This window comes from Ascaphus truei, chromosome 15, assembly GCF_040206685.1.
Source record: "Ascaphus truei isolate aAscTru1 chromosome 15, aAscTru1.hap1, whole genome shotgun sequence".
Lineage (NCBI taxonomy): Eukaryota > Metazoa > Chordata > Amphibia > Anura > Ascaphidae > Ascaphus > Ascaphus truei.
The window spans coordinates 4,860,596-4,873,289 of record NC_134497.1 but is presented as its reverse complement, the minus strand read 5'-3'; the positions used below and the strand labels follow the sequence as shown (position 1 = coordinate 4,873,289).

Genomic DNA, 12,694 nt, shown 5'->3' with positions numbered 1-12,694 from the left:
GGTACAAGCCAATGACAGAAGGTACAAGCCAATTGAAGGTACAAGCCAATTGAAGGTACAAGCCAATGGCAGAAGGTACCAGCCAATGGCAGAAGGTACCAGCCAATGGCAGAAGGTACCAGCCAATGGCAGAAGCTACAAGCCAATGGTAAATGGTACCAGCCAATGGCAGAAGGTACCAGCCAATGGCAGAAGGTACCAGCCAATGGCAGAAGGTACCAGCCAATAGCAGAAGGTACCAGCCAATAGCAGAAGGTACCAGCCAATGGCAGAAGGTACAAGCCAATGGCACAAGGTACCAGCCAATGACAGAAGGTACCAGCCAATGGCACAAGGTACAAGCCAATGGCAGAAGGTACCAGTCAATGGCAGAAGGTACCAGCCAATGGCAGAAGGTACAAGCCAATGGCAGAAGGTACCAGCCAATGGCAGAAGGTACCAGCCAATGGCAGAAGGTACCAGCCAATGGCAGAAGGTACCAGCCAATGTCAGAAGGTACCAGCCAATGTCAGAAGGTACCAGCCAATGGCAGAAGGTACCAGCCAATGGCAGAAGGTACAAGCCAATGGCAGAAGGTACCAGCCAACAGCAGAAGGTACCAGCCAACGGCAGAACGTATAAGCCAATGACAGAAGGTACCATCCAATGGCAGAAGGTACCAGCCAATGGCACAAGGTACAAGCCAATGGCAGAAGGTACCAGCTAATGGCAGAAGGTACCAGCCAATGGCAGAAGGTACCAGCCAATGACAGAAGGTACCAGCCAATGACAGAAGGTACCAGCCAATGGCAGTAGGTACAAGCCAATGGCAGAAGGTACAAGCCAATGGCAGGAGGTACCAGCCAATGGCAGAAGGTACCAGCCAATGGCAGAAGGTACCAGCTAATGGCAGAAGGTACCAGCCAATGGCAGAAGGTACAAGCCAATGGCAGAAGGTACCAGCCAATGGCAGAAGGTACCAGCTAATGGCAGAAGGTACAAGCCAATGGCAGAAGGTACAAGCCAATGGCAGAAGGTACCAGCCAATGGCAGAAGGTACCAGCCAATGGCAGAAGGTACCAGCTAATGGCAGAAGGTACCAGCCAATGGCAGAAGGTACAAGCCAATGGCAGAAGGTACCAGCTAATGGCTGACCGCTACTCTGCCAGAGGTACCTTAGCATTGTGTTCTATGGCAGCAAACGGCTTGTACGTTTTCATACCTTCAATCTACTGAACAAAGTTTTAAACATATATTGGAGTGGCAATAAAGCAAAAGCACTCAGCTCTGTAACAACTTCTCTTCCAATTGGCAAGTTTAGGTTTATGAGAATTAACTACAATATAAAATAACACAAAATGTGCAAAACATACAGATTTTTGTTAGGGTCTTTTACCTAACGTAGAATGCAGCAGTAATTCGAATTTAACGCTCATATCAGAGCAGAGTTAGTTACACATTGTATAAAACCACAGTGGGCGCCATATTTAAGAGTCCCATGTTTTTTGTTTTTTTAAACAAATGTTGACTGACACACAATGGAGGATTGTGTAAGAAAGTGTGTGAAAACAAAAATTCTTCTAAATGCAAAAAAACCACCCAGGCTTTACCAAAGCAGAGGAATCTCGCTGAAAGCGCGTGGCTGTTTAATGGTTCTGGTGGAAATCTTTGCCGCGGTTTTGAAGCCGGGAGAATTTGGTAAATAAAGCTCATTGCCGCTGACGTCCGGGTCTCTCTGCTAGGCGACCCGCAGAAGAAGGAGACCAAGAAGAAATGGAATTGGTTCCGACGGAATCCCAAAAAGAAACGGCAGTCGCTCAAACAGAGAATGAAGCAGCAATGGGTGAAAACCAAGAAACTGGCAGTTAAAATGTAATGTAACCGCTCTCCCTCCCTTTCTCCTCTCTCTCCTATTTCTCCCTCTCTCCTCTCTCTCCCTCTCTCCTCTCCTGTCTCTCCTGTCTCTCTCTCCTCTCTCTCCTTTCCTGTCTCTCCTCTTTCTCCCTCCTTCCCCTCCTCTCCCTTCTCTCCCTCCCCCCTCTCTCCCCTCCCCCCTCTCTCCCCTCTCTTATGAAAATTGCAAAGGATATGTTTTCACTACTCTGGTGCTCTCTCTTTTGTTCTCCTTCCCCCCCCCCCACCTCGCACCCCCCTTCGCCCTCCCTCTCTTCCACTCCCCCCTCTCCCCCTCTCTCCGACTTCTCTCCCTACTTCTCTCCTCTCCCCTTCTCTCCTCCCTCCCCCCACGTGTCTCCCCCTTCCCTCCTCTCTCCCACCCCCTCACCCCAATCTTTCCTCTCTACCCCTACTTTTCTCCCCTCCCCTCTCTCTCTCTCCTCTCTCTCTCTCCTCTATCCTCTTTCTCTCCTCTCTCTCTCCTCCTCCTAGCAGGGAAGCCTTTGGCTTTCCTGGGACCCAGAACTAGCGTCTCCCCCGAGGCCCTAGGTTGCTGAGTGGGGGGAGGGAGATGTCTGCTCCCCAACTCTTAATGCGGTCTTGCAATTCCCCCTCTCTCTCATTCTCCATCCCCCTCCTCTCTGTCTCCTCTCCCTTCCTTCCCCTCTTCCTCCCCCCTCTCTCTCGTCCCTCCCCCACCCCTCCCTCTCTTTCCTCTCCCACCCCTCCCTCTCTGTCTCACCTCCCTCTCCCTTCCTTCCCCTCTTCCTCCCCCCTCTCTCTCTTCCCTCCCCCACCCCTCTCTCTCTGTCCCAGCGCTCCCGCCCCCTTTTATTTATATATATATTTTTTAATGTGAATATTTGATAAATTCACTAGTTTTGGGCAACAGTCACCAAAAAGTTACCGGCATTTTCATGAATGTTGGGGTGAAAGTTGTTCTTTCAGTAAGATATTCGTGTGGCAGTTTTGTCAGTGTGTTATTTTTGCAAAGCACCTTCAGTGCTGATTATTATTATTAATATTATTATTATTAATATTATTATTAATATTATTATATTATTATATTATTATTATTATTATTATTATTATTATTATATTATTATTATTATTATATTATTATGTTATATTATTATTATTATATTATTATTATTATTATTATATTATTATTATTATTATTATATTATTATTATTATTATTATATTATTATTATATTATTATTATGTTATTATATTATTATATTATTATTATTATTATTATTAATATAATAATAATAATAATAATAATAATAATCATAATGATATTAATAATAATAATATTATTATTAATAATAATATAATAATAATATATTATTATTAATATTATTATTATTATATTTTTATTATTATATTATTATTATTATATTATTGGCACCATGATGTGTATCCACTTTATTTCCTATAGTGCTCTTCAGATCTATCTACCAATCAGACAGTTCTTCTATGACATCATACACCCGGAGTACAGCCCAGTCTGTGATGTCTACGCCCTCATGTTTCTGGTGGACGTCATCAATTTCATTATCGTCATCTTTGGATATGGGGCATTTGGGGTGAGGACACACTCTCTAGTGTGAGGACGCTCCCCCTAGTGCGAGGACACTCCCCCTAGTGCGAGGACACTCCCTCTAGTGCGAGGACACACCCTCTAGTGTGAGGACACTCTCCCTAGTGCGAGGACACTCCGCCTAGAGCGAGGACACTCCGCCTAGTGCGAGGACACACCATCTAGTGCGAGGACACACCCTCTAATGCGAGGACACTCCCCCTAGTGTGAGCACACTCCCCCTAGTGCGAGGACACTCCCTCTAGTGCGAGAACACTCCCTCTAGTGCAAGGACACTCCCCCTAGTGTGAGGACACTCCCCCTAGTGCGAGGACACTCCTTCTGGTGTGAGGACACGCCCCCTAGTGTGTGCACTCTCCCTCTAGTGCGATAACACTCCCCCTAGTGTGAGGACACTCCCCCTAGTGTGAGGACACTCCCCCTAGTGTGAGGACACTCCCTCTATTGCGAGGACACTCCCTGCAGTGCGAGGACACTCCCCCTAGTGTGAGCACACCCCCCCTAGTGTGAGGACACTCACCCTAGTGTGAGGACACTCCCCCTAGTGCGAGGACACTCCCCCTAGTGCGAGGACACTCCCCCTAGACACTCCCCCTAGTGCGAGGACACTCCCCCTAGTGCGAGCACACCCCCCTAGTGTGAGGACACCCCCCTAGTGTGAGGACACCCCCCTAGTGTGAGGACACCCCCCTAGTGTGAGGACACTCTCCCTAGTGTGAGGACACCCCCCTAGTGTGAGGACACTCCCCCTAGTGTGAAATTCCATCCAGTTTCTTACAATCCCCCCAGTTGTGAGCACTGCATGCAATACATGGAGGTTTATATCACATCCCCTGCACGCTGGACCCCCCGCGTGCCCTGTGCTGCCCTCACACCCTGACCCCCCGCGGGCCCTGTGCTGCCCTCACACCCTGACCCCCCGCGTGCCCTGTGCTGCCCTCACACCCTGACCCCCCGCGTGCCTGTGCTGCCCTCACACCCTGACCCCCCGCGTGCCCTGTGCTGCCCTCACACCCTGACCACCCCCCGCGTGCCCTGTGCTGCCCTCACACCCGACCCCCCCCCCCGCTTGCCCTGTGCTGCCCTCACACTCGGACCCCCCCCGCGTGCCCTGTGCTGCCCTCACACCCGGACACCCCCCACGTGCCCTGTGCTGCCCTCACACTCGGACCCCCCGCGTGCCCTGTGCTGCCCTCACACCCGGACCCCCCCCTGTGTGCCCTGTGCTGCCCTCACACTTGGACTCCCCACGTGCCCTGTGCTGCCCTCACACTCTGACCCCCCGCGTGCCCTGTGCTGCCCTCACACCCTGACCCCCCGCGTGCCCTGTGCTGCCCTCACACCCTGACCCCCGTGTGCCCTGTGCAGCCCTCACACCCTGACCCCCACGTGCCCTGTGCTGCCCTCACACTCTGACCCCCCGCGTGCCCTGTGCTGCCCTCACACCCGGACCCCCGCGTGCCCTGTGCTGCCCTCACACCCTGACCCCCGCGTGCCCAGTGCTGCCCTCACACCCTGACCCCCGCGTGCCCTGTGCTGCCCTCACACCCTGACCCCCCGCGTGCCCTGTGCTGCCCTCACACCCTGACCCCCCGCTGCCCTGTGCTGCCCTCACACCTTGACCCCCCGTGTGCCCTGTGCTGCCCTCACACCCTGACCCCCGTGTGCCCTGTGCTGCCCTCACACCCTGACCCCCCGCGTGCCCTGTGCTGCCCTCACACCCTGACCCCGCGTACCCTGTGCTGCCCTCACACCCTGACCCCCCGCGTGCCCTGTGCTGCCCTCACACCCTGACCCCCCGAGTGCCCTGTGCTGCCCTCACACCCTGACCCCCCACATGCCCTGTGCTGCCCTCACACTCTGAGCCCCCGCATGCGCTGTGCTGCCCTCACACCCTGACCCCCGCATGCCCTGTGCTGCCCTCACACCCTGACCCCCGCGTGCCCTGTGCTGCCCTCACACCCTGACCACCCCCCGTGTGCCCTGTGCTGCCCTCACACCCTGACCCCCCCCGCGTGCCCTGTGCTGCCCTCTCACCCTGACCCCCCGCGTGCCCTGTGCTGCCCTCACACCCTGACCACCCCCCGCGTGCCCTGTGCTGCCCTCACACCCTGACCCCCGCGTGCCCAGTGCTGCCCTCACACCCTGACCCCCCGCGTGCCCTGTGCTGCCCTCACACCCTGACCCCCCGCGTGCCCTGTGCTGCCCTCACACCCTGACCCCCCGCTGCCCTGTGCTGCCCTCACACCTTGACCCCCCGTGTGCCCTGTGCTGCCCTCACACCCTGACCCCCGTGTGCCCTGTGCTGCCCTCACACCCTGACCCCCCGCGTGCCCTGTGCTGCCCTCACACCCTGACCCCCGCGTACCCTGTGCTGCCCTCACACCCTGACCCCCCGCGTGCCCTGTGCTGCCCTCACACCCTGACCCCCCGAGTGCCCTGTGCTGCCCTCACACCCTGACCCCCCACATGCCCTGTGCTGCCCTCACACTCTGAGCCCCCGCATGCGCTGTGCTGCCCTCACACCCTGACCCCCGCATGCCCTGTGCTGCCCTCACACCCTGACCCCCGCGTGCCCTGTGCTGCCCTCACACCCTGACCACCCCCCGCGTGCCCTGTGCTGCCCTCACACCCTGACCCCCCCCGCGTGCCCTGTGCTGCCCTCTCACCCTGACCCCCCGCGTGCCCTGTGCTGCCCTCACACCCTGACCACCCCCCGCGTGCCCTGTGCTGCCCTCACACCCTGACCCCCGCATGCCCTGTGCTGCCCTCACACCCTGACCCCCGCGTGCCCTGTGCTGCCCTCACACCCTGACCACCCCCCGCGTGCCCTGTGCTGCCCTCACACCCTGACCCCCGCATGCCCTGTGCTGCCCTCACACCCTGACCCCCGCGTGCCCTGTGCTGCCCTCACACCCTGTGCTGCCCTCACACCTTGACCCCCGCGTGCCCTGTGCTGCCCTCACACCCTGACCCCCCCTGCGTGCCCTGTGCTGCCCTCACACCCCCCGAGTGCCCTGTGCTGCCCTCACACCCTGACCCCCCCGCGTGCCCTGTGCTGCCCTCACACCCTGACCCCCCGCGTGCCCTGTGCTGCCCTCACACCCTGACCCCCGTGTGCCCTGTGCAGCCCTCACACCCTGACCCCCACGTGCCCTGTGCTGCCCTCACACTCTGACCCCCCGCGTGCCCTGTGCTGCCCTCACACCCGGACCCCCGCGTGCCCTGTGCTGCCCTCACACCCTGACCCCCGCGTGCCCAGTGCTGCCCTCACACCCTGACCCCCCGCGTGCCCTGTGCTGCCCTCACACCCTGACCCCCCGCGTGCCCTGTGCTGCCCTCACACCCTGACCCCCCACTGCCCTGTGCTGCCCTCACACCTTGACCCCCCGTGTGCCCTGTGCTGCCCTCACACCCTGACCCCCGTGTGCCCTGTGCTGCCCTCACACCCTGACCCCCCGCATGCCCTGTGCTGCCCTCACACTCTGACCCCCCGCGTGCCCTGTGCTGCCCTCACACTCTGACCCCCCGCGTGCCCTGTGCTGCCCTCACACCCTGACCCCCTACGTGCCCTGTGCTGCCCTCACACCCTGACCCCCCCCGCATGCCCTGTGCTGCCCTCACACCCTGACCCCCGCGTACCCTGTGCTGCCCTCACACCCTGACCCCCCGCGTGCCCTGTGCTGCCCTCACACCCTGACCCCCCGAGTGCCCTGTGCTGCCCTCACACCCTGACCCCCCACATGCCCTGTGCTGCCCTCACACTCTGACCCCCCGCATGCGCTGTGCTGCCCTCACACCCTGACCCCCGCATGCCCTGTGCTGCCCTCACACCCTGACCCCCGCGTGCCCTGTGCTGCCCTCACACCCTGACCACCCCCCGCGTGCCCTGTGCTGCCCTCACACCCTGACCCCCCCCCCGCGTGCCCTGTGCTGCCCTCACACCCTGACCCCCCGCGTGCCCTGTGCTGCCCTCACACCCTGACCACCCCCTGCGTGCCCTGTGCTGCCCTCACACCCTGACCTCCGCGTGCCCTGTGCTGCCCTCACACCCTGACCCCCGCGTGCCCTGTGCTGCCCTCACACCCTGACCCCCGCGTGCCCTGTGCTGCCCTCACACCCTGTGCTGCCCTCACACCCTGACCCCCGCGTGCCCTGTGCTGCCCTCACACCCTGACCCCCCTGCGTGCCCTGTGCTGCCCTCACACCCCCCGAGTGCCCTGTGCTGCCCTCACACCCTGACCCCCCCGCGTGCCCTGTGCTGCCCTCACACCCTGACCCCCCCGCGTGCCCTGTGCTGCCCCCACACCCTGACCCCCCGAGTGCCCTGTGCTGCCCTCACACCCTGACCCCCGCATGCCCTGTGCTGCCCTCACACCCTGACCCCCGCATGCCCTGTGCTGCCCTCACACCCTGACCCCCGCATGCCCTGTGCTGCCCTCACACCCTGACCCCCGCATGCCCTGTGCTGCCCTCACACCCTGACCCTCACTTCCCACAGAAACACTCCGGTGCGGCCGACATCACGGAGTCTCTGTCTGAGGACCAGGTGCCTGAGGCTTTCCTGGTGATGCTGCTCCTGCAGTTCGGCACCATGATTGTGGACCGAGCCATCTACCTGCGGAAGACCATGTATGGGAAGTGCGTCTTCCAGGTGGTGCTGGTGTTTGGGATTCATTTCTGGATGTTCTTCATCCTCCCCGGAGTCACCGAGAGGTAAAACGTCCCTGTAACTTTGTGTTCACGTTGCTGCTATAGGACCAGTTACTCTGCGTAGTAGTAACCAAAATAGCACATAATAAAAAAAATATTGACCCAGCGCAACCAATTAAAACATGTTTTATTACATCCATTCATGCTTGGCATATCCTAATCTGCCTATACCTGGGAGGGGGGGTGGGTGTAGGCGGATGCTCACAGAGGTATGCAAGGGAGACTTATGGTGAAATTAAATAAGGCTTTTATTGCGCCTGTTTCCTTAACATCAGGTAACCATCCAAACAAGGGGTCAAACAAAGCTTCTGTTCACTTGGGAGTATTTCTAGGGAAAACTATGCAGTCCACAACTCCCTTTAGATAAGCATGTCTCCCAGCCCCCAAACATATATCATGAAATGAGCAGATATAAAAAGTCTTATAAAGGAAAGTCTTATCTGTTTCCTGTAGTTGGAGGGGAAATCTTCTCTGTTCCTGGGTTGCTACCTTTTCCTCAGGTTTTGTCAGCATTCAGGTTTTAGAATCCCCTGTGTCTTGAAAGCAGCTCTGCTGTTGTCTTCTGGCAGGCTCAAGACATCTGTCCCCATGGTCAATCTCACAACTTGTGAGACTCAGGCACAATCTCTCTTTCTGTTTCAAGGGCAGGCTTTTCTAAGCAACCTAATCAGGCAGGTGGTGTTTGTTAATTGACTACCAGCAGTTAACCACCACACTGCTGGATTAGAGGCATAGTTCCTGAACAGGGATAACTCCCCTGTTACAGGGGGACATGTTTTATTACATCCATTCATGCTTGGCATAGCCTAATCTGCCTATAATTTTGTTATTATTTTAGGAATCTTTTTTAGCCACACTGCGCTCATTTTTTTTTTAAATTCACTATTAAAATATTTCCTTTGGCTATTGTGCCTGTCACTCACTACACTCACTACAGGAGGAGTGTAATATACAGGTATATTCTGCACAGGACGTACTCAGGATCAGCTTCATATTACTTTCTGTTACACTGCGTTAGAATATAGTTGGTAAACAGTATGAATCTGCTAATGTTATCCAGTATCCGGTATCCGTTATCCGGTATCTGTTATCCGGTATCCGTGTAGGATATCATTTGTCTGCTTATGCTGATTGAAGCCCCTCTCTCCCCCTCTCTCTCTCCTCTCTCCCGTGCTGTCCCAGACACATTGGGAATGTATGACATTGCTTAGGAAATTTGCAAAGGATATGTTTTCACTACTCTGGTGTTCTCTCTTTTGTTCTCCCCCTCCCCTCCTGCCACGCACCCCCCTTCTCCCTCCTCCCTCCCGCCCCTCTCTCTTCCCTCCCCCCCACCTCTCTCCTCCCCACCTGTCTCCCCCTTCCCCCTCTTCCTCTACCCTTCCCTCCTCTCTCCCACACCTATCCTCCCTATCCCTTCCTTTCTCCCCTCTCTCCCTCCTCCCCCTCTCTCCCGCCTCACCTCTCTCTTCACCTCTCTTCCTCCCTCTCTCTTTCCCCCCTGCTCCCTCTCTTCTCCCCACTCTTTTCCTCTCTTATCTCCCCCCCCCCCTGCCCTTTCCCTCTCGTTCCCCTGCAGGAGGTTTAACACAAATTCGGTGGCCCAGCTCTGGTACTTTGTGAAATGTCTGTACTTTGGGCTGTCTGCTTACCAGATCAAGTGTGGCTACCCCAACCGAGTCCTGGGCAACTTCTTGACCAAGAGCTACAACTGCATGAACCTCTTTCTGTTCCAGGGGTAAGAGGACTTCTACACATCCCATGTCCCCCATCCACAGGATCCCGTCTTCTCTAATCCCTGCACATTCTGGCTCCCGATAGCTCTTCGACTGAGCCACCTGTGCTGAAGCAGGGATATCCCGAATACCTGGCCTCTTGGTGGCCCCTGAGACCTGAAGTTGGCCCCCCTGCCCTAGTGGTTCCATTGTAGAACGGGGAACCTCTTCACAGACTTTGCTGAGCGGACGGGTTCCGTGTCTTCTTCTCCTGCAGCTTCCGTATGGTTCCGTTCCTGACGGAGATGAGGGCCGTGATGGACTGGGTGTGGACAGACACCACCCTCAGCCTGTCCAGCTGGATCTGCGTGGAAGACCTCTACGCCAATATCTTCATCATGAAATGCGGCCGGGAGTCCGAGAAGGTACAAAACCGCGGCGACCGCGGCCGTCTCACCGGGAAAACCCAGCTCGGCGACGGCACCGAGAGGGCGGGGCGTAGGAACGGAATGCGGTCACATTTTCACTCATCACATATTATAAAGGGTTAAGATACATTGACGTGTCAGAGGGGGCCGCCATCACGTGGCCGCCATTACGTGGCCGCTCCTTGGAGAGATGGCGTGATGGCGGTGTCACTGATGTCATGAACAGTAGAGGAGGATTCCTGTCCCCTAGAACATAACAGGGGTGCGCAAACTTGCTGTGCCCCACTGCCTTCTCTCCCCCTGGGTCTCGCCCCCCTCCCCTTAATGTGGTGTCAAATGACGCCGCGGGGTCATTTGACGCTGCGTTGCCATGGAGACATGTGGACCGAAGCATGGTAAGTGAGTTTACAGAGGCCTGGCGCTGAAGAGCCTCTGTAACCACCGCGCCCCCCGGTTTGCGCCCCCCTGCCCTAGGAAATGAGTTGAAAGCCAATGACATGGGCTGGGGCCACCAGTGGCTCCATCATGAGGCACGTATAGGGTACTTCAGCAGTTCCCCCCATAGGTGGGAAGCAGGGGGTCCCCGTAGCTAACCGCAGTAATCTCCGCTCCAGGGAACATCGGGTTCCTAAGGAACGTGCTGGGGAGGGGCTTTCTGATGTGTTTAAATCCCCTGCGTGACGCGGACCAATGGGAAGCCACGCCGCCTGATGCCCGGGTTTAAATCTCCATTTTGTTTCCCCTAAAGGGGACAGTAACAAATATACCTGTATATGCAGCTATCTCGCGATGCCCCCTTACAAGGAGCGCCTGCAGGTGATGGCAAACCCTAATAAGCTGTAAGGGGCATAGAGGGGACATAGGACTCCATCCTTCTCTCCGCTCTTTACAGAAATACCCAGAGCCACCCGGGCAAAAGAAGAAGAAAATTGTCAAGTACGGGATGGGCGGGGTGATTATATTCGCCCTGATTTGCATCATCTGGTTCCCCCTCCTCTTCATGTCATTGGTAAAGTCCGTGGCTGGGGTGACCAATCAGCCCTTGGACGTCTCCCTTCAGATCAGCATCAGCGGCTATGAGGTAACTTCTGGTTAAGGGGGCATTAACCCTCTCTGTTCCTGGGGGTGCAACGGTTGCATGCCCTACTGCATGGGTAGACAACTACAGCCCTCAAGGGCCACCAACCTCAGTCTTCGACTGAGCCACCTGTGCTGAAGCAGGGATATCCTAAAAAACCTGACCTGTTGGTGGTTCTTGTGTACTGCAGTTGGCCACCCCTGCGTTACTGGCACAGAAGGGGTTAAGAGACTGCAGCAGCTTTTGTATGTATTTGTTTTATTACAAGTTAAATGAGAAGACGGGACATTTCAGCGGCTGCGCTGTGTCTCTATTGCAAGTCCAATAAACCTTACGGCTTAGAGAGTGTAACCCCTTTGGTGCATGGATTCCCTCTCATTTATGTCTCCAGCACTTACACGCTGATTGAAGCATAGTACACAAGCGTAAGTAATCTTATAAATCGCTGAACGTGTACTCAGCGCTGCAGAAAGATAAGGTAGACGATTTCTAGAAACCTGGCACATGGCATTATTAGCGCCTACAAAACTATCCAAAGTCCGAATCTGTCCCAAGCCGCCGTCTCCTCGTATTGTGGGTCTGTGCTGTACAGGAGTTACACACTGCTGGCTCCGCAGAGCAACACAACTCAAGAGGTTGAAGGGTTACCGTCTCGTGTAACCAAGATCCACAAGGCTCGGTTACGTGACTTGGTGTTACCGCGACTAAAGACGAGTCCTGCTGGTTCGCCAAATGAAGATTCTCTTCATTAGATGGGTGCAAATGAATGTCCCACCTTTCAATATATATCAAATAGTCCCCAGCCCGGATCTTTTCCTAATATAATCAGAGACAAGTAGAAAACATATTTCACAGCCTCATTTCCGTCCATTACATCATTCAGGCGTACAGCATGTGGTTATAGCGGGGAGAATCGTTAGCTTCGTTGTTCTTAGCTTGGGTGTTAAATGATTCTGAATTCTATAAATTCAAATGCAATCTTTATACATTTCAACAATACGTGTTTCTCACTGTCAGCCAAAATGTTCTTCGTTAATCATCAATGTTTAAACCAATATTCCTTCATTTACTGTGATGTAGACGAACCTCTTTGTTCTGTCACTAAGTAACTATAGTCAATCCTATGTTCCTAATCTTTTAAGACCTCTCTACTGAATTGTCTTACTAGCTAACTAACTAACTATCTATTTAACTAACCTTTCAATCCAAACTCATGCAACTCGGTAGACAAACATGTCTACACCTGCCTAATCATTTTCCAATATCAATTCTAACATAAT

General features: G+C 55.2%; 1 protein-coding gene across 1 annotated transcript in view; it reads left to right on the top strand.

The window, feature by feature from the left end:
• LOC142466950 (piezo-type mechanosensitive ion channel component 2-like) overlaps positions 1–12,694 on the top strand; it is a 94,540-nt gene that overhangs the window by 80,397 nt on the left and 1,449 nt on the right. Inside the window, exons 39-44 of the mRNA XM_075572604.1 lie at positions 1,722–1,851; positions 3,319–3,466; positions 7,982–8,196; positions 9,773–9,931; positions 10,186–10,333; positions 11,229–11,417. Coding sequence (XP_075428719.1) covers positions 1,722–1,851; positions 3,319–3,466; positions 7,982–8,196; positions 9,773–9,931; positions 10,186–10,333; positions 11,229–11,417 — 989 coding nt within the window. The remainder of the gene's footprint in view (positions 1–1,721; positions 1,852–3,318; positions 3,467–7,981; positions 8,197–9,772; positions 9,932–10,185; positions 10,334–11,228; positions 11,418–12,694) is intronic.